The sequence below is a fragment of the Eretmochelys imbricata genome, chromosome 4, assembly GCF_965152235.1.
Source record: "Eretmochelys imbricata isolate rEreImb1 chromosome 4, rEreImb1.hap1, whole genome shotgun sequence".
Classification (NCBI taxonomy): domain Eukaryota; kingdom Metazoa; phylum Chordata; order Testudines; family Cheloniidae; genus Eretmochelys; species Eretmochelys imbricata.
In genome coordinates, this window is record NC_135575.1 from 125,311,746 (window position 1) to 125,333,514 (window position 21,769).

The 21,769-nt window shown below is 37.6% G+C and overlaps 2 protein-coding genes and 1 long non-coding RNA gene across 7 annotated transcripts in view; 2 read left to right on the forward strand and 1 right to left on the reverse strand.

The window, feature by feature from the left end:
- Nucleotides 1–124: 124 nt before the first annotated feature.
- On the forward strand, nt 125–8,594 carry LOC144264283 (uncharacterized). The gene is made up of 3 exons (XR_013346014.1): nt 125–425; nt 1,748–2,094; nt 8,472–8,594. It is a non-coding gene; the product is annotated as an uncharacterized LOC144264283 (long non-coding RNA).
- GRK4 (G protein-coupled receptor kinase 4) overlaps nt 8,570–21,769 on the reverse strand; it is a 78,413-nt gene continuing 65,213 nt past the window's right edge. For all 4 annotated transcript variants that reach the window (XM_077815894.1, XM_077815893.1, XM_077815896.1 and 1 more), the window contains 7 exons: nt 20,641–20,678; nt 18,431–18,520; nt 16,569–16,777; nt 15,448–15,585; nt 14,530–14,667; nt 13,079–13,210; nt 8,570–11,355 (listed from right to left, as the gene is read on the reverse strand). In XM_077815894.1, coding sequence (XP_077672020.1) covers nt 11,302–11,355; nt 13,079–13,210; nt 14,530–14,667; nt 15,448–15,585; nt 16,569–16,777; nt 18,431–18,520; nt 20,641–20,678 — 799 coding nt within the window. In that variant the 3' untranslated portion in view covers nt 8,570–11,301. The remainder of the gene's footprint in view (nt 11,356–13,078; nt 13,211–14,529; nt 14,668–15,447; nt 15,586–16,568; nt 16,778–18,430; nt 18,521–20,640; nt 20,679–21,769) is intronic.
- LOC144264281 (uncharacterized) overlaps nt 17,700–21,769 on the forward strand; it is a 42,075-nt gene continuing 38,005 nt past the window's right edge. For both annotated transcript variants that reach the window (XR_013346012.1, XM_077815897.1), the window contains exon 1: nt 17,700–18,012. The gene's annotated coding sequence lies outside the window, so the exon portion shown is untranslated. The remainder of the gene's footprint in view (nt 18,013–21,769) is intronic.

Consider the following 21,769-nt stretch of genomic DNA (forward strand, 5'->3'; position numbering starts at 1 on the left):
TGGGGCCGGCGTACCCGCGAGGGGGGAGTGGAAAATGAAAGAGCGACAGCCTCACGCACCAATCAGAAAGGAGTTCCGCCCGCTGCCCAAACCAGCTAGCAAAGCAGTAGGCTTTGGGGCGGTGTCACCGTTCAGACAAACACAAGCTTGGTTGAGGAAGCACAAATTCATCCACACGCTCGCTTCACCGCGCTCCGCCTCCTCTCGGGAAGATGGCTGTCAGGTCCTAGTGCCCCTTGGATCGCTGTCAAGCTCCGGCCGGTCCGCCAGCTTCCGCCTGTGGAATGGTGGGGGCGCCTCATGGCCTGCGGCGCTCCACGCCCGGCAGGCTCCAGCGGAATGCAGAAGGGTCGGGCTCACGTAGCAGGTCCATAGGGCAGCAGGCCCTAGCTCCGTGGGGACAGGGCACGCAGAGCAACCTCCAGGTCTGTCCACTCCCAGCTCTTGGGCTACAGTTGCTACTTGGGCTCCAGTCCCGAGGCTTTGTCCGTTAACGCTCAAGAGCATGTAAGGGGAATTAATGACAACAGCTGTGAAGTTAATGCATATTAAACCCTGGGTCTGGCTAGCCCACTACAAAAGCAGTTTCTCCTCCGTTGGTGTTCACACCTCAACTGCTAGAAGAGGGCCTCATCCTGCCTGATTGAACTAACCTCGTTATCCCTTGCCTCATTCTTGCTTGCATATTTATACCTGCCTCTGGAAATTTCCACTACATGCATCCGATGAAGCGGGTATTCACCCACGAAAGCTCAGGCGCCAATATGTCTGGTAATCTATAAGGTGCCACTATAAGGTGCAGCTTTTATAGATCCCGACTAACAGGGCTACTCCTCTGATATTAAACCCTGGTGTGGCGTGTGGTCACTCCCATTCAGAAGTGAAGTGGACTTCATTCACATTAACTTAAGGGATTCAGATAAAGCAAACTAAGGTCTGGTCTACATCTAAAATTTAGGTTAACTTAGTGATGTTGCTCAGGGCTGTGCACAGTTTTGTGTCCATCAACCAAGCTCTGCCATCTCTTGCAGAAGTGAATTATCTACGTGAGTGGTTCTTAAAAAAAAAAAAAAATTACATGGATCGAGGAAGCATATACGCTACAGCACTGTAGTGGCATACCTGTGCTGCTGTAGTGCAGACATATCCTAAGGTTGAATTGAATGACAGTATCCCTGTAGGTTTAATGTTCTTCAGAAACTTCAGATCATCTTTAAGGTCCTGAGTATCCCTCCATTAACAAGCCCTAATGCAGCTAAACTGGTTCCACCCTTGCAAGGTATGATGAACTGTTTTTAAACTGTTTTAGTTAAATTGGGACAACATACATTCACCCAAGGCCTAAGGTATAGACATCTCACAGGGTATATCTGCACCGTAAGCACTACAGTGGCATAACTGCAGCTACTTCGCTGTAGCACTGTAATGTAGACACTTGCTAAAGCACTGGAAGGGGGTTTTCTGTTACTGCGGTAAATCCACCCCCAGGGAAGGCAGGAGTTAAGTTGATAGAATAATTCTTCCATTGAGCTAGTGGTATCAATAACAGATCTTAGGATAGCTTAACTGGGTCTCTGAGGGGTGTGAGTGACGTAGCTAGGTTGACCTAAGTTTTAAGAACAGACCAGGAGATGGAGATAAGGGATAGCAGTATAAGCGGAGCTCTGTGCTCTATCTTCCCCTTTAAAGGAAAATATCCATGAAGTAAAAAATTCTACATCCCTAAAAATCCTTTCACTTTTTTCAGATTCACTTTTCATCAATCCTTTCATTCGCTTCCTGCTTGAAAGCAGGAGCTGGGCACACTCTACTGATTATGGTGGACCAGACAAGCTGAGCTCAGACATTGCCACAGAGGAGAAAGCAGTTGCTCCTGTGGGACTACACCCACCAAATGCAATCATGTCAGTCCTTTGTCTCCTCCTCTAAGGGTTCAGGTAGCTGGAAGAGAGGACCAGACTGTGCTTAACACTTACAGAAACTGAGTACGGAGAAAGAGAGGCTTGACTTCTCTTTGACCACAGAGACAACAATCCTTTGATCTCAGAAAGACACTTCTGAAAAGCAGTTTTTCTTTGGAATCAACAGGCACAGGTATTAAAAAAAAACTTAATTGTAAGAATATACTCAGAACTCCACAAGATCAAATGATATTTTATATACAACTTGCACACTACAAATTATACATGCCAAACACTACCAGTGCTATCAGTACTTAAAATACTTTTACAGAACAAATACACAAATTTCCAATAAGTGCACTTAATATACATTTACTTCCCAAGTAGTAGTCCCTCTTGATATTTATTCTGTTGAAATGGAAAAACCAATTAGGTTTCTCCACGTTTCCACTCTAATAGCACATGCACTACAGAAAAAAAGACATTGACATAGGCTGAAAGGAGACATTTATTACAAGAACTCAAAAGATTGAAAAGAACCAGTGACGCACTGGCACACAGAATATTTTCATCTGAATTAGGTCCCATTTTTCTGTTTTCCAACCTCTTTGTTTTGAGACAGATGTAGGTTACAGTTAAACTAGGTTTATATTAAGACTGGACTTTACAACTGTATTTCACGCCAGCATGACATTTTGCATTCATATAGACCTATTTACTTGTGCATCATTCATCCTTGTACATATTCAGTGTTACTTGGGCTTCAGCCGTGGGCTTTCCGAAGCTAAAACTTGTTCCAAGTACTCTGATTTACATGAAGGCGCTCCTCTTCTTCCTATAATTTTCTGTGTCAAGGGTACCTTTGTTCTTCTGTGCAAAATTAATTAATACTAACTTTATAACCTACTGTTGTGAACTAGGTTTTTTTAAGTCAATACTTCTATCAATATAAATCTAATTTGGGGGGTGGGGGAGAAATCAATGAATTGTTGCACTAAATTTTCCATACAGTTACAACTGCTGGCTTTAATATAACTGGTTGCTTGAACCCAATTAACTGAAATCTTTTGATTATGCAAATTAAAGTAGATAGAAAAAGTAAGGAAAAATTAATCAATATAATAAAAATCTGAAATGCTGTATGCAGCTTTTGGAAAACTAGCTGCTGAAGTTTGCCTAGATTAGGAAAGCTAAATGGCTAATATAAGCTCCACCTCCTAAGAAAAGAGATTTTTAAATAGATTTTCACACTACACAAGTTAAGCCTTTTCATCTTCTCTGAGAAAGATGTTTAACACAAGATTGAAGATTCTCCAGGGAGTCTTTCTAGAACTATATCTGAAGTTAGGGATAAAATTTTCTTTAGTTCTGTCCATTCATTATTTAACTTCTTTTCATTACAAAGCAAGGTTTTCAGAGGTGCAGATAATTTTAGAAAGGAATTTGTGTTCATTTACTGCAGGTGCACACTGAACTGTGGTACCTGGTAAATTGTTCCAATGGTTAATTACACTCTCCGTTAAAAATATATGCTTTATTTCTAGCATGAATTTGTCTAGCTTCAACTTCCACTCACTGGATCATTTTATACCTTTCTCAGCTAGATTGAAGAGACATTTATTAAATATTTCTTCCCTGTAGATAGATATGTGTAGACCAGAGGCTCTCAAACTGTGGTCCGCAAGCTCCACTTAGGTGATCTGCAGATAGTGCCCGCTAAGGTGCACACCTGAATGGCCACACACGAGAAAATGAAGGGCCACCCACCTAATTAGTGGAGCTGCACAGGTGTGGCTCCACTAATTAGGTACCTGGACCCTGGAGAAGACACACATGTAAGGTGAGGTGGTGGCCTTGGGGGGAATAGGGGGCTGAGGGGCAAGAAGAGGGGTTTGGGGGAATTTGGGACGTGCAGGGCTGCGGCTGCCAGAGAAAGAGGCGACTTTCCCACATCTAGGGCTGCAGCTGCCGGGGAGAGACCCCCCCACTCCTTCTCAGCCTCAGCTCTGTGGCTGCTACGGCAGGGGAGAGTATTTGCACTACAATCATTGCACCTTCATTTGCAGTTTAGGCATACTCAGAGTGACATAAAATCTTTGTCACTTCAGACCAACATTGCATAATTTTTAACAAAAAGGTTATTTACACTTTCAATCCATTAACAAAATTATTGTTAACATTTTTATAAATTGGCCAAACTATTCAAAGTAAGGCTTTTATACCCGTATTTTCAAGAGCACATAAGTAATTTAGGAGCATGCATCCCGCTGACTTCAAACTATAAACCCTGCTGGAGAAGCAAAGCCTGTTTGAAGAATTTTAACTTTTTTGACTTGTGGAAGTTTAATATATTGGAAGGTGATATTAGTTGTAACTATAGCAAGTATGAACATGTAGTGTTATCACAGCAAGGCTGTTCATGAAGACCAGGTTTTTTTTTTTTTTTTTTAAGTATAAATGAGCATTTTAAGTGTGAAATTTCCTTAGTGTTAAAAAAAAAAAAATCTGAAATTCTATAACAATTGGAAACCAAACAAGTACATAACATTCACTTCACTTTCTTCCCAATTTAATATCTTAAATTGCTAAAGAACTACCAATATGTAAATAAAAAAATCTAATTATATTAAAATGGATTTAAATAAAAATTGATTTAAAAATTATTATTTTATCCACCTTGGTTCCCATGAAAGACTCATTACATAGATCAAAAGATGAGACAACAAGACATATGATCTGTTTATGTGGCAGTGTTTTACTTTTATTTCAGTCATAAAAAATGCTTGATAGAACATAAAGCTGCTGATACAAGAACATTTTAGTGGTTGGAAGACACTTTTATAACTTACGTTGCTCACATTTAGCAATGAAAATGGTTATACTTTGAACAATAATTCTGATACATTAGCATCATTATGCAAAGAAGAAAGGAGAGCTACCTACACGTGTTCAAAACTTAGTAAAAAGAAAAGGAGTACCAGTGGCACCTTAGAGACTAACCAATTTATCAGAGCATAAGCTTTCGTGAGCTACAGCTCACTTCATCGAATGCATCCAACGAAGTGAGCTGTAGCTCACGAAAGCTTATGCTCAAATAAATTGGTCAGTCTCTAAGGTGCCACTAGTACTCCTTTTCTTTTTGCGAATACAGACTAACACGGCTGCTAGTCTGAAAACTTAGTAAGTTACTCCATGTGGACAATACAATAAATATGGACAATGTGCAGACATTCATAAGAGATAACATTACCATCAGAAAGCATTCAGGTCATTCAAGTCAGACAGAACCAGAATTCAGTTTAATGCTTTTTCTGTTAACGTATTAGAAGAAGCTGTTGTGCTGATTGGTCAAGTATGTAACAAAAGAAAGTTACTCTAGTTTTTCTGGAAACTGAAACAAATACAGCTCTTCATACAGTTGCTCGCTTAATATTAAGTTCATGTTACAGAACTAAAACAAAGATCTAATGTCTCTGTTGACATGTTTCTAGAATCTTGTGAACAGTACTTTTTGATTTCATTAGTGACAAAATGAGAAGTTTCTTTACACTGCGCAAAGTTGGATTCAGCATTTATAATGCAGTCACAACAAATACCACACTGGAACCAATTGGCACAGTTTAATTAGTTACACCCTTTAAGAATCACCTTCAGTATGTATAATTTTCTGGAAAGTCTATAACTGGTTTCTCAAATTAGCTAACTAAAGCAATTCTCTTTCATATATGGGAATAGGGCTGCATAACTAAAGCTTAAAACTAACTTGAGGAAAATACGCAGCATTCACCAATAGCTACTACATTATGTTGCCTGAAATACCACAATTTTTTTCATATACTGTGGTGCAGTAATTTTAAGTGCTTTTTAAATGGAGAGTTTTGTATAGATATTGTGAACACAGACATATAGTGCTATATCAACAACTAACAACAAAGAAGCTGAAGAACACTTTATAGAAACAAAAACAGCCTGAGACATGAAGACTCCATTTTGTTGGTCACAGAATAGGATAATGAAAACTTCTGAGTTACTAGCACATTATTTCACTGCTTTGAAAATACAAGTTAAACATGTATATTAACATATGGACATTAAGAAATTAAGGGCATACAGGAACAAACACTAGAGAACACAAAACAAAGACAAAAGGAGACTGATTGTGTTCTCACACTGGTGTAACTCCACTGAAATCAATTACACAATATAAGAGCACGATCAGGCCCAGTATTTTAGATCCTTAGCTTGCCATTATTATAGCCTTGGGGGTAACACAGGGGTTTTGAATTGGAGATCGTATACTAGCTTTACATGAAAGTACTCCTAATCTACAACTGTGTAAGATTGGAATTTGCTTTGGCTTTTGTACAACTTCACAGTAAAAGCTAAAGGGACATGTTCATATAAACAAACAGAATTCTTCAGTCCTTCCTTCCTTTATTTGTCATGAAGTTCTACGTACTGCGTGAGCTGTGAATCAAGGCAAAGTTCACAGAAAAAAATTGTAATTTATCACACCATGAGTATTCTGCCTTCAGTGCTTTTCAAAATTTACCTCCAAGAAGTGTTAAAACAAGAAATTCAATGAGAACATTAATCAATATTACTACCTAATGATAAACAGAGGAAGATGATATCAGTGTACCATATGTAAACGGGTTACATTTATACTTATGGTTTGTGACTTTCTAATTCATGAATGGAATTCTATTAGGCAATATCTGTTCACTAGTATTTTGTCATATTTTATGTCGTCTTAGTTACTTTTACTATCTTAGATGTTTGCAATGGTGACAGTTTTAGTTTACTAATTCCTTATATAAAGTGCTGAGGCTCGTGCTCTGCCATGATAAATGATACAAAAGTCAGACTGCTCTCTGCATAAGAGGCAAAAAGACAAATTCATGTCTTTTGTCACAAAATGTCAATTTAAACACACTGAAAAGTGATTTAGGCCCCAATCTTGGCAACACTTATGCCTATGTTTAACTTTACAGCTTTGAGCAGTCCCAGTGGGGAAATTCAGAGTAATGAAGCTTAGCATATGCATAAGTGTTTATAGAAACAGGACAGAAGAGTAAAACCCGTTTAGAACCATTTCCCCTTGCTTGCCCACTAGAGCCCCAACCTTGTTCCGACTGAAGTCAACAATAAAACTTCTACTGACTTAAATGGCACAAGATCAGGCCCTCAGTGCACAGAAGTAGCATAGAAAGATGGGCAGGCAAGAGACTCTAAATGCTGCCTTTATGGCACAATTTGCTAGTCTCTGCAAAGGCAGGAGGGACAGCAGCACTGTATAGGTTCCTCGATAGTATTGGATTTCCATCTGTCTCTACCTCCCTTTACAGATGAAGTTTTAAATTTGACGACTAAGTTTTTAGTAAAAATGATTCAACTGTTCATTGTTACATCCATCTATCCACAAGCCTCAGAAATCATGGATATAATGTTAAAAACCTATGACTGCCTCATGGCAAAAAATACAGCCTTCACTGTAGGTGAAATTCATTAGTATGATTGTGCCATTGTATGCCACTCTGGCAATGCAAAGCAGCTGCAAACCCAATTTAAGTGGTCAGTTACACCAGGTTTTCAGCTGCTTTGTATTGCTTGAATGGCGTATAGTAGCCAGAATGCACTAGTGAATTTGGCCCTATAAATATATATTTTAAAATGGACCTTGCAAACAATAAGAGTGCAACAACACACAAGTTAAAGAAATTTAATGAATGCTCAAATAAATTTAATTTACTGCTTAGGTAAATGAACGAGGTGCTCATTTGGAAAGCTATGAAAATTTGACAATTTATCTGACAAGACACAGCAGCCTTTGGGATAAGGAAAAAAAGATGGTACTTCTCACTTCAGATAAAATGAGATATAGCATCTTCCATCCACAGATCTCACAAGCATTACAATGTTAGACCTCAACACTACTTTACAGTAGATAGCATGCACATTTTATAGAGATTTATACAGATTAGTCATTTGCTAAAGGTTAGATTCTGACATAGTTAGGAATAAAACCCAGGAATCTTGACAGTTAGACCCTTGCTCAAAACATTAGACTTTAGATAAAACTCCCATTTATAAAAACAACATGCTGTTGCTTGAAAAGAATGCCTCTTTACCAATGGCCTAAAATTTCCACAGGCGCCAAAGGTTTAAACAATTATGATTAAAAACTAAATTTTCCTTGTTTGCCCAAATGTGAACAATATTTCCTTTTTTGAGCAAATTTACAGTAGGTATGTGTTGGTCCATATTAAGAATGAACACATCAGTGGGTGGGAGTGCAGTAGGAAGTAGCAGTAATGTTCATCTGATTGAGATGTTAAAAACTAGAACAGGACAGGACAGCCAATTCTTTTTAAAGGTTGCTTGTAAACATAGCCTCTCTCTCTGAGGGAGGCCCAAGAGTGGGCAGGGCATCCTCCCAACCAACTGGTGTCATTAACTGTCAGTCTGAGTGAGGAACTGCAATTTTTTTTTTCTTAATTGGTGGAACTGAGAGAACAGAAGCACAGTTTAGGTTACAATTGCCCTAATTTTGAAACTTTGCTCATACAGATACTTTTTTAGTTACACCACAAGGTCCAAATTCTGCAGGAGTGCCTGAGCACAGGTCCCACTGAAGTCAATGGAAGCCTTGCATGCATCTTGCCTCGTTTTCCCAACTTAGGTGAGTAATGGCTAAGAACTCAGATTATTGAGAATGTTGATGTCACTTGCTATTTACTATGGATAGTTATAAGTCACTGTTGTACTTTCTGCAAATCTTTCAGTTCTCCAACATTTTTAACACTCTTATTTCCTTAGCTGCTGTCCTGTGTTATGGAAATATAACTTTGTTTAGATCAGATAGAGTAAGGGTGTTATAGTAGTTGATTTCCTAATTAAGGTATTGTCTATATAAAAAAGATAGTATCTTATTTGATTTTGAGAGCTTGACATGCATGGCAAATAAAAATATACTATTTTCTTTACTCTATTTAAAGCTGATACCTGTGGTTTCATCATTTAAAACCTCTCAGGCTGGGGCCGTGGTATTCTTACCCAACTTGCTCTAAACTGCTATTAAGTCCATACCTCACTGCATATGTCCACCATTGTTAATGATACCTTTGTATCACTACACTAAAAACCAGAAGTTTTAACGTAACATTTATATTAATCAAATCAGAGAAGCAAAACCACTGTTCTCTATCTGGTAAATGTCCCAAATTCTCCAATGGTTATGCCCTTACTCCTATACCCCTTGCCTCTCTGTGTCCCTCTGCTCCTGTGTGCACCATCCCAGCTCATTCTCCATCTGAGTCTATCCACACTCCAGTCCCCTGGCTCCTGTCCCCTTTGTCCTCTGCTTCCCCAAGCCTCTGGTTCCTGCAACCCCCTCACATTCCTTCTTGCTCCCATTTCCCACTTCTGTGCATTCCAATGTGGCCATTTTCTACTTCTCATACTAACTGGGTGCCAGCAATGGGAGTATTGAGAGCAAAGGAGAGTGTCCCTGATTTCAGTTCATGTGCCCACGGGTTACAACTACCCCCAGCAGCCAGGAGCAGCATTTACAGGAAAAGTCCTGTTCTGAGTCTTGGGTTGAAGCATGCTCAGTTGCTCTGTGCAAATGTCATATATGCAGTCCAGTTGTCACAGAAGCTGTGAAGGGAATGGAGCATGCTCAGCGCAGATGGAATCTTCAGAAAATTTAGCTGTCAAGGAAGTCTCTGAGCATGCACAAACTTCAATTTTTCAAAGGCGTATAACTTGGTCAAATGTGGGTAAGTTTTTCTGGGGATGGCAAAGGCACATTCCTGACTCTGGGGTAAACTGCGCTGCCCAGATTTCAAGTTCCTGATCCAACGTGTGGAAACACTACAGCCTCTCAATGAAACAGTTGTAAGAATATTTATAACATGGGCAAAATGTGTTGTTTGGATCTTAATGTGATCTTAGAAACATCTGAACAATTTTAGTAGGTAGATAAAAAGAGTCAGGCAGACATCTGAGTTGGATAGGTTCAGCCGAGAAGGTTAAAAGTTGGCGAAGTTATAAGCAACAAAAATAGTGTCTTAGAATGGGAAGTCTTGAACAATCATATCTACAGGCAGCAGTACCAATTCCACCTTTATGAAAGAATATCAGTGGGGCTTGTTTCTTATGGAATTATTCTTTTCTGATGTGTTTAAGAATTCATACAGAAAAATTCTTAATTATTAGTTTTATTTTTACTCAGTAGTCATGATCACAGTCAACGCTGTCATCAGAATGTAAGAATCTACAATAGCAATAAGCAAGGAGGTATTGTGTGGTAGATCAGATCATACCATTTCGTGATTCTGACTTACCAGCACATGCTATAAATGAAAGCCTATAGCATGGAGTTGGCTGACAATTGCAGGAAAAAATGTTCTGTCCACAGTGCTTAGGGAAATCCTGTTAGCAATAACCATGAAATATTCAAAACATAGTCAAGTTGTATAGCTGGCATGGTTCTGATTCCAGTGTAGACAAAGGCCTTACTCAGATAAGCTATATCTAAAGTTGGGAAGGGGAAAGCTATGGACCAAAATCATAAATTACTACTTCTAAAAAAATCTGGAATTCCTGTTATGTTCACTCTGACAAAGATATGAATAGAAAGGCAAGATACAGAGAAATGATTTATCTTTCTGATAAATGGGGGAATACTTACATACTTAGTCAGAAATCTATTACTGCTTCTGATATCAACATTTGCAGAAATTAAGTTTGTTGCAAAAACAAGGCAATACATATTACACACAATATACAAAACAAGAACTACTTGAGACAAACAAATAGTCTTTAAATCCAAACTTCTAAAAAGTATTTTACAGAAACCGGTCACAGTGCACTGAACTCATTCCTTCTTTTCCTTGCCGTTTCATTTTAAATGACTTGGGAACTACATTAGGGTGCAATCTAACAGCAAACAGAAATGAAGTGTTATTAACACCAGAAATATTAATACTAATCAGTATAACAAGTCTACTGTTGAGAACAAACCTAAATAATATTCTGAGGAATAAGAAACATAGTGCCATTCAGTAGAGTTGCCAGGAACAACAACAAAATCATCCCCAAAGCCAAGTAGCATCCATATCACAGATAGCATAAGTTTCTGTACTTTAAAACCCTTAAGTATTTCCAGATTCATTCCAGTTAAAATACATAATATATCACACACTTACACTTAAGTGGCACTCATGTCTTTTTTACAATAAAGATTTAGTGAAAATATACATCTTAACACTTTAAAGTACAAATATACAATATCTGAAAGCCCATACATAATTTTTTAAATTTATAATACACTTTACATAGATAAAAACATTCAGAGTTCATTCATCCTTTTATTTTTGGACTATAATTCTCTGATTTAGAGTCTAGAGGACTCCTCTTCATCATCAATGTAACCAGATTTAAAACAGACCTGAGAAAGAGACAAGACAAAATGGCTGCATTTAGTTAAATAAGTAGCACAGCTGGTGTTTTGTGGCTTATTTGTTTTTTTGTTTGTTTTAAATAGAGTCCATATAATTTTTCTGCTAAATAAGTAGTTTTGTGGATATCAAAAGGAAGCAGCAGGCACCTCAAACCAAAGCTGAGACCGTTTTCACTTCGTCTGACTTTATTTTAATTCTTTCCTTGTGAAGTCAGTAATAGAAGACAAGATTTATAAACAGTATTTCATAGCCAATTGAAGGACCTCAACCCATAAAACATTTGCAAACATTCTTCATCAATACAAAGCCCAGTTTTTGAGGATAGCTTAGGCAAAAGAAAAATTATAATCAGCAATAAAAATGCAAAGTAAAACTGTGGTCAAAAGACCAACATTTTGACTGCAACCATGCTAGCCTAGGAACTATTGGTACATTTGCAAATTAGTTTTCATTCACCAGATGGGATAGCACAGTGCCTGCAAAAGCTGAAAACAGTATTTTGTTAGGTAGTCTCCTGTATATCAGCCAGAGACAAATGTACTGGATGAATCAGTAACAAAATGTCATATTACTGTGTAAATTAGCCTACATATTTTGGTTCTATGTTTTAAGGCCTCAGTGGATTTTCTGATACTCAGACAGTGTAGGTATTAAAATATTTCTTCTTTTATATTTTTCATATGAATAGCTGAATGTTCACATTCAGTGGAAACAGTTTCAAATCAAAATAATGCAGATGTATAGTCTTCCCTCAGTGTAGATATCTAGCTCTCAATAACTTAAAAGGGATTCATGCATAGGCATCCAAAGAAGACTAGATTCCTGAATAACGTATAATCGGGTAACACATCATTCCTACATTAAAAACAAACTGGAAATTTTCTTATAGGTACAGATCAAATATATTTTCTAAAAATGGTACTCTGTTGTTTTTCCTTGCTTAAAGTGTCTTTTTTATTGTAACCAAAAGGTCAGTTCACACCAACATTCAAATGCCCAACTGATGACAAAAATGTTTAATATGCAATTATATTGCACAGCTATATTGTAGATGCTTCATGATTTGTTCCTAGCAATTTAAAATAACAATCTCTATTGAAAGCCAACATTATTTCTATGGTTCTTTACTGGGATGAACTCATCCTTCTCAAAACAATTTCACTCCGAATTTGTATGTGCTGGTCTGCATGTGGAACACACTAACAAACAGCCTATATCGTTCAAATCTATATGCAACAGACTATATTAAGACAAACTATGTTTCTCATGTCTTTTATGATAAATATTTTGGGGTACAATTCCTAAAGATTGCTCAATTTTAAGATATTTTAATATATTTATTAAACATTAGGTCTTAGAAGTGGAGTCAACTTGTTTGGGAGATGGTGTAGCTATACATGGGTTTCCCAGTGAACAACAACTTATCTCAAAATCTACACACCCTTAAAATATCCTGATGTTTGTCTCCTAACATTTTTTTCTTTAGAGTCACTGTCCATTCAGTGATCATATCAGACATCGACATTTAGTCCAATCTACAGTTTTGATGATTTTTTTCCATTATAAGCCTTTTTATGCATAGTGATAGATGATAATTTGATAAACATTTTAAATTAATTTAAAAAGCAAAGGCAAAAAAGTAATATGTTATATATATATATATATTTGTATTGTATAAGAAAAACAAAAAGCCATAGGCAGTACTCTTACCCCTCTCCTGAAAAGTCTGTGAAAGAAGCCTCTCTTTGGTCTAGGAGTATCTTTGCTCGTATCTAGGTCTGTTGACAAGGTGACATCAGTTTCATATATATTGAGCTCTTGAAAGCATTCTGTTTCAATCATCTAGATGGAAAGAGAAGAGATACAAATGAAAAACTCAGTCATATAAAGACCTCCAGACATTATTCCAGTTCATGTAAGTTAAGAGTGGCCGGTGGACTAATGGCAAGTTGCCAGCATAACAACTGGATTCTTTGCTGAACCAGGGCCACATAGAGGAAGACACAAAGTAGCTTTAACCACCTTTGTTCAACCTAACAGGTATTTTATTTTACAATTAGCTATCCTCAGTCCCCAAAAGCCAGCACGGCTGCCAGGGATCAGCCGGAGACAGCTGCTTTCCTTGCCGCATGATCTCTATTGCACAGGCCGGTCCACTGGATTTATGGCTCCTTTGTGACAGTGATCAGGCAAAAAGCAGACACAGCATAACCATATATTTGGGCCCTTATGTGAAGAAACTAAGACCAGCTTTCTATAATTCTTGCTTGAACCATAACATAAAAGCACTCATATAAGCGTACCCCACATCCCCCCACCCCAACACACACACACACACACACACACACACACTCTTACACTTTGCTGCTGAATTTCCATTGCCCAAACTGCAACATGCACAACTTCTTGAACTGGAACTGGATTTAATCCATGCCAGATACATAAACATGGATATCTCTTTCTCCCTGTTTCAGGGCAGCCTAACCTGGAGCAGGTGAAGCTGCATATGAAATCTCATTAATTACAATCAATCCAGTGTGCCCACCACATTGGTAGGGCGAATTAACTCTAAACATGGTCCTAAATGAATACATTCATTAGTCAGTTTGGAATACTTATTTAGGAAGCAATATCAAGTAATGTTTGACTAAAGTAATAACTGCTTTTCTGAAAACCTAGAGCAAGGAGAGTCCACAGAGTTCTACACTGTGGCTCTTGGCTGTTCTCAACATGAATACACAGGTAAGATCTATTTGAGATGCCTGTAAAAACAGCTAACGTTGAGTACATTTATTTTTTTGTACTTTGAATGGCACTCCTTCAGGTCCCACTGCTTTGAATGATAATATTAGAAATCTTTCAGAGACAGGGTAAAAACAAGAAATGTGCTCATTGTAGCGGATGCTATTGTTTTCTAGGCAGCATTCACTAAAGCATAGGGTGGTGCAGCTTCCATCTGTTCAATTTTATGCAAGTTACATGTGGCTCTTGGACTCCTGTCAAATCATCAGTGGGGCTGTTGGGAACATTCTGGAGCAAATGCTTGAAGTAAAAAGGAAGTTTCATTATAAAGTCTGATAAGGAAGTTAAACCGTTTTGTATTTTTTAAATGTTCATTATTGTTACACTAACACAAACAGGACTTGTTCAAAGTACAGTACCTCATTTTGCCAAGGGATTGAGACACAGCCTGTAACAAATTTGGAATAGAAATCGTCATCTGTATTATCCAGGTTCACTCCTTTTACTGTGGAGAATTGCTCTATATCCAAGACATCCTTACAATACACCGCACGTGGCTGCAATATGAAACAATGTTTGCTTCTTTGAGATAATTTTTATTTTCAGAGAAAATTGGGCAATTAAAAAAAAAATCTTCAGTTCACATTGTTTCCTATTCACTATTTATTTACCTGAACACCAAAAGGATACCACTACACCCTCTAGACTAGTACAGCTTAACCAGTGGTGTGAGACCTGTAGGGGGTCATGAAAGGACACCCAGTGAGTTGCATGCAACCAAGAGCAGCAAAATTAATGGTCACTAGGACCCATGGGAAGCCCTGACAAAGGAAGTAATATATAAGCTTGCTCCCTTTCACTTCTTGAGGCTGTGGTAGTTGACTCCTGCTCTGCTCACTCACTCCCAATCCCAGAGATGTTTCTCAGTGCCCAACCTTCATTTGTCAGGATAGGGGAAGTAGTGATTTAAAGAGCTGGGGAACCAACTTCACAGCCCCTTGGAGCTGTACTTTATTCCATGGATCTCAAAACCCTTTACAAAAGGAAGTGCCATATAAACAGTTAAATACCATCATTAAACAATACTGAATTACATTTGCATTGTGTTACCCATTTAAATAATTTTGTTAGGACTCTCTTGAGATAGGGCTCTCCTAAGTCTTTGCACAAAATTCAGGTCAATCATCTACAAATATTGCCACCTCCCTATTCAACCCCTTTTGCAGATAATAACTAGCTTCTGCACCCTTTCTATTTTCCAGTGCAAATTGATTTAATTAGCATAGAAGTATATTGTGTCTATTTAAGTACTAGACACATCTGTCTCATCTACTTACATCTGGTAAAAACGGAGGTTCTAACATGTTTGCTTCCAGTCTCTTGAAGTTAATATTCTTGAAAATGGGATGCTGCTTTACAGCAGCAGCTCCATCTCCAGTGCACCCCAATCGTTCCTTTGGATCTTTGGCAAGTAACTGCACAGACATAGTAAACAGATCATTGAATTCGTCCTTTATACGTGCCCTTTTAAAAGTTATCTTTACAGCATTTTTCAATAGAAAAATATATATTAGTTTTATTTGGCTCCTTTGCTTACTGAAATCTGCAATTGAAAGCTGTACCAAAATGTTAACTTTTAAAGAACTGGAAATCTGAAATATGTGGCTTAAGAGCATTAAAGTATTTTCATTAGACTAGTTTAAATTAAAAACATTCTGTTTTTTAATTATTATAGATTCTACCCATAGAGATAGCTTAGCAGCTCATTAAACTACATAGTTATGTTTATATGCTTGGTGATCATATATGCTTTGCCACATATCTCGCTTTTCTCAAATGCACATCTAAAATTGGTACATATCTTAGTAATTCTAGACAAGACATTTTTGTAAATCAACCAGAACAGATATAAATATTATTTTTCTAAAGAACTCTTCAACTGTGTAACTGCATGTTATCTACCACATTTAACTGGATTTTACTTCAGTCGATAAAGGTTAAAAAAAAAAAATCAAGCTGTCCTATTATGTGGTCTTTTTCTTTACACAAGAGAACTAATATGCTGCTTTTCTATCACATCTTCCCCATATTAAATCCCAGGGTTTTTGTCTTGAGAAGGCTTAACTCTGCCCTTGGTTATGCTATGTTCAAAGTGTGGTTTAGCTTGAGGATATGGACTACCACACTTATAAAGTGCACCATTTTGTAAGTTACGCTGCAACAAACATGATCTTCCTTCAAGCATTAAGAGAAGTCCTCAGTTCCTAAGTCTGACAACAACAGCATGGAATTGTTTATGGACTTCTAATCACAAAAAGAGATGAAAACAACCTATGCAGGTCACCTAAGCCATGAAGTATGAAAAATTTCCAACATAATAAAGACACTAAAATTTAAAATTTCAGCTCTTTAAAGAGTTAGAAATTTAATTTCCAAACCTCTACGTCTCTTCACCCACCATCCTGCAGATGGATTTTGTCTCCTCTGAGAATTTGTCCGAGTACACTTCCTGGTCTTCCTTCACTCTTCGGTCTATCTCATTCAGTTTTATCTTTTCCTTACGCTTCCTGAATGGTGATTGTCCCTGAATCATTTCATAAATTAAGCAGCCAAGACCCCACCAGTCAGGGCTGAATGTATAGCTTTCATTGTTGAGGATTTCTGGAGCTACCAAAAATAAAAAAATAGAAAGATTAATGTGTTTTAGTTGTTTTCCATTATTTGATCAGTAAAACAAATCCACTAAGCTAACATTGCACTCTGCCTAAAAACAGACTGTACAGTAATAGTGGATATCCAGACTTACAGAAAGTCCTTATTCCCATATTAAGGGCTCTTTTGCTCAGCTAACTGTAGGTCCTTAATTGCTTCTTTTCTAAATCAATATGAGCCTTAAGCCATTTTTTAAATGAAGATAAAATTTTCACAAGCTAAGCACCTAAGATTTAGGAGTCCAAGCCACATTTTCAAAAGTGACTTATGCACTTAGGAGCCTAGAGTCTAACTGAATGTCAATGAGATTTAGGTGCTTTTGAAAATTTTACCCAGAATAATTAACTTTTTGAGATGGCTATATATAAAATTTAATTTTGTAGTTTTATCAGACATGACCTTGTGAAGCTGGCAGACCAGGTGCCAGCTCATGCCAAGGTCTCTAAGCCTCACTGAACACTTTCAAGTGCATCGCCGGAAACCAGCCTTGCTTACTTGTTTGTTAGCACTATCAGAATAAATATTAGAGTTATAACAATGCGTTTAGACTTTATGGAATGTTTGTAGGATGCTGCATGCATTAATCCTACTTATATCTGTATCCCATGTTATAAGGTAACGTTTAAACGTTTTCTCTGTAACTATAAAAATATTTGTTAGGACTGTAAATTTCCCACAGTCAGGAGACAAGCATTACCATGTGTGAAATATTCGTTTACCCCAAGAGGTGTTATTTCCTGGCCATCTGGAAGGACTACTGAATCCAAATGGGCCATTTCGGAACACAGACTTTGTCAATTGTCCCCCCACCCGCCCACAAAGAGGTTATGTGCAGGAGCGCTCATCCTATCAGCTTGGATTCTGTGGTGAGGGGGGATAAAAATCCCTGACAAGGAGAAACTGGATTTTTTTATGCTGTCTGGACTCTCAGGGACAAATATTCCTAAACATAAGCAAGAGATCCCCATGCTGCCTGGCATGGGTCAGCCTGAAAGGACATGCAGAGCTGCTTATTATAGAAGCTTATAGTACCTTTTTAACCCTAAGACTAACTCATTTCTGTACATGTTTTTTAACCTTGTTAAAAAAAGAACTCTTATTTTCTTAGTTAATAAATCTTTAGTTAGTTTATTACAGGATTAACTACAGGCATTGTACTCTGATCTCAGCCCAAAGACTACTGACCTGAGGTAAGTGACTAGTCCTTTGAGACTGGAAGTAACCTGAATATTCTGATTTTTGGTATAAAATGACCATCTATCACATACTTGCCTGGGTGGCAAGATAGACTGGAATGCCCAAGGGGACTGTCTGTGTCTGCATAGTAAGACTGGTTATTGTGCTAGTAGTTCACGCTTGTTACCGGGTTGGTGAAATCTAATTATATAATATACAGTCTGCCCTGCTTTTTGACAGTCTGCCCAGAGGCTGGAACCATTACAGACAGCATGACACACCTATTCACATACTGTACCCTTTCTTCACACTAAGAACGTCCCAAAACCAAATCAAACCCAGTATGATTCTGTATTCTAGAGTCACCTATAATTAAGCAAGTGTAATCGACCTCACTAGTATGGTTTAGCTAGTTAAAGACATTTTACATACCCATGTATCCAACTGTTCCAACCCGCCCTCGGACTGTTTCTCTTTCTGGGATCTGCACAGCTAATCCAAGATCTGAAATCCTGATGTGTCCTATTTACATTGAAATTAATTGCACAAATTCAACAAGGAATGAAATATTAGCATTTTCAAATATATGGGATTTCCATAATATCCTTAACCCTCCATCCCCCCTGAAAAAGTAAAAAAAAAAAAAATCACTTATTAGGCCTAAGACATTACCTACACCGATGGAAGGGCTTCTCCCATGGGCATAGATAGTATATCTCCCCGAGAGGCGGTATTTAGTTCAACCGAAGAATTCTTCGGTGTACCTAGCGCTGGTCTATAAGGGGGGTTAGGTTAGTATGGCTACATCTATGAGGGGTATGGATTTTTCACACCCCTGACAGACTACGTGATCCTGAAGTAAATTCCACACCCCCCAAGAGACATAGCCATAAGCTCTTCAATCAATTTCATCAAAAAACACATTTGTGTGGTCTTATCCTTCCATTTAGCAAATTGGAAAAAAATGAGGCACAGAACTAATATGCTCAAGTTCACACAAGAAATTTGTGGCTGAGCGTGGAACAGAATACTTCACATGAAAACATGACTGTAGGCTGAATAGGCTTTATGAGTTTCCATTTCAAGTCCTATGTTTATTCAGCAGCCACAGGAACGGCAATATAGTATCATATTTAAGTCTTATTATACTGTATTAAGCTTCTTGACTTCTTAGCAGAACACTGGAGCTTGCTCCATTTCATTCCTTACATGAGAAAGACTATGCAAAATTATCAGTTTCCTCTCAAAGACATTGTAATAAGTAGAACAGAGTGAAAACCAGAATATCCATCCCACAGGAAATTCTGGTATTTCAACATTTGTTTCACATACTGAATCAAAATTTTTCAAAGAACAAGTTCCAAATCAAAAATTTTTGAAAGGGTAAAATTAAATTAAATATTTTCAAGTCAGTTCAACATTAAACTGCATCAGCCAATGGTTCTGCAGTGCCTCAAGGAGTTGTAATTCAGATGCGTCATGCCCTTATTCCTCTGCATAGGCCAGGCTCCCTAATCAGATTACAGCTACTTTGATACACTACACTCATTTAACTCCCATAAGGCACCATGTTGCTTGGTGAGAGGGGAGACCACAGTGCATCATCGGAGAGAGTCCACCCACGGAGCCAATTCCATAGGGAAAAATGGGAGCAACACAAATTACCCAAACCACTACTTTCACGAGATACTGTGTCACCATAGGTAGTTGCAGCTTAATGTTGAACTGACTCAAAATTAAATATTTTAGTTCAGTTCAACAAACCAAAATATTTTGATTTGGGTTGGATCTATTCCTAACAAACTAATTGATTTTTGTGCTGGGTGATAAAAATCAAAATAATCAGGCAAAAATCTAAATTTTGCCACACACACACAAAAAAAATCAGTTCAGTAGAAATTTGTATTTTCCACTGAAAAAAATCATTTAAATGGAAAATTTCCAACCAGCTTTAGTAATAAGATAAAGAAAACACATTTTGATAGCTTTTAGGACACGGGCAGTGTCTTCATACATGTTTGTACAGTGCCTAGAATAGTAGGGCAATCTCAGTACAGGTCTCTAAGCTCAACTGCAGTATGAATATTACATAATTTTGCATAGAACATTTAGAAGCAACTGATAAAAATGAAGAATATCATATATAAATTAGCACACAAGTGGAAGATCCTAGATACAAACTAGTCTTTCACAAAAAATTCTTGTAAATGAGAAGACAGTGATAAAAATAGATTTTATATAAATGATGATGTCCCATTTTATAAGTGTCTCAGACTAAGTCTTTTACTCCTGGGGGAAATCTGTGCTACTGTGTACACCTGTATGAATCCTTGTTTGCAGAATTCAGGTAAAATTGTCTTCCAGTCAACCCTGTGAAGACCTCAATTAGCTACATTAGGTCCAGTACTAAAAGCTGTCTGAAAGAATCAAAGAATGAAATTGCAGTGTGTTCTATTACTTTCGGTAAAGCAAGAACAGCTAATTTTTTCCCACTCATATAAGCACACTTGCATGCTAATATTTTATTGATTATGTCTAGTATTATAGAGAAATTGCTAAACCCCCTTAAATTTCTTTGCACTGTACTCAGAATACATTTATACGTTTTTAGTGTACATGCCAAGAAGTTTATGTTTATTTACCACGGTCATCAAGGAGAATATTTTCAGGCTTCAAGTCTCTACAAAGCAAACAAAACAAAAACCGAGTTATCTAAAAAGGAAAATTATAGCCACTATCAGGTGTAGTTTTTGCAGAAACTACAAAATTGCTTTCCTTACAAAAGCAGGACTTGCGTGTGAAGAGACTATAAGAATCTCAAGTTTTGCAACTTTATCTTTTATAATACATATTTAAACAAAAACCTGATGAACTATAGATTAGGAAGCTTAACAGTAGAAATTGTCAGAAACTGATCCCTTCCCTCCCTGCAGAAGACTATGATGAATCCAAAACAAAATTTCCCTGGAAAATGTTGACTTCGGGGGGATGGAGGAAAATCTAAACACATCAACACACACACACACACTTTAGGCAAAACCCTGGTGTTCAGTGTTTTGACAGAAAAGTTGACTTTTCTTTGGAAAGCAGATACTCTTCAGGAAAAATTTAATGTAGCTGATTTGCAATGAAACATTGGGTTTTCAGCTACATTAATTTTTTTTAACTTGAATCTGATCCCAATATAGGTAGAGAGGAAAGTTTTCAACCAGCCCTAGTCAAGATATCTCTCTACCTATATTGGTTTCAGATACATGACAGCTACTACCATTTTAAAAATACATTTGTTGTAAACAGCATTCTTATAGATTCATAGATATTTAGGTCAGACGGGACCATTATGATCATCTAGTCTGACCTCCTGCACAACGCAGGCCACAGAATTTCACCCACCACTCCTACAAAAAAACCCTCACACCTATATCTGTGCTATTGAAATCCTCAAATCGTAGTTAAAAGACTTCAAGGAGCTGAGAATCCTCCAGCAAGTGACCTGTGCCCCATGCTACAGAGGAAGGCGAAAAACCTCCAGGGCCTCTTCCAATCTGCCCTGGAGGAAAATTCCTTCCCAACCCCAAATATGGCGATCAGCTAAACCCTGAGCATATGGGCAAGATTCATCAGCCAGATACTACAGAAAATTCTTTCCTGGGTAACTTGGATCTCACCCCATCTAATAGGCCCAATGGCCTGTGATGGGCTATTTATGAATATTTAATTACCAAAACCATGTTACCCTATCATACCATCTCCTCCATAAACTTATCGAGT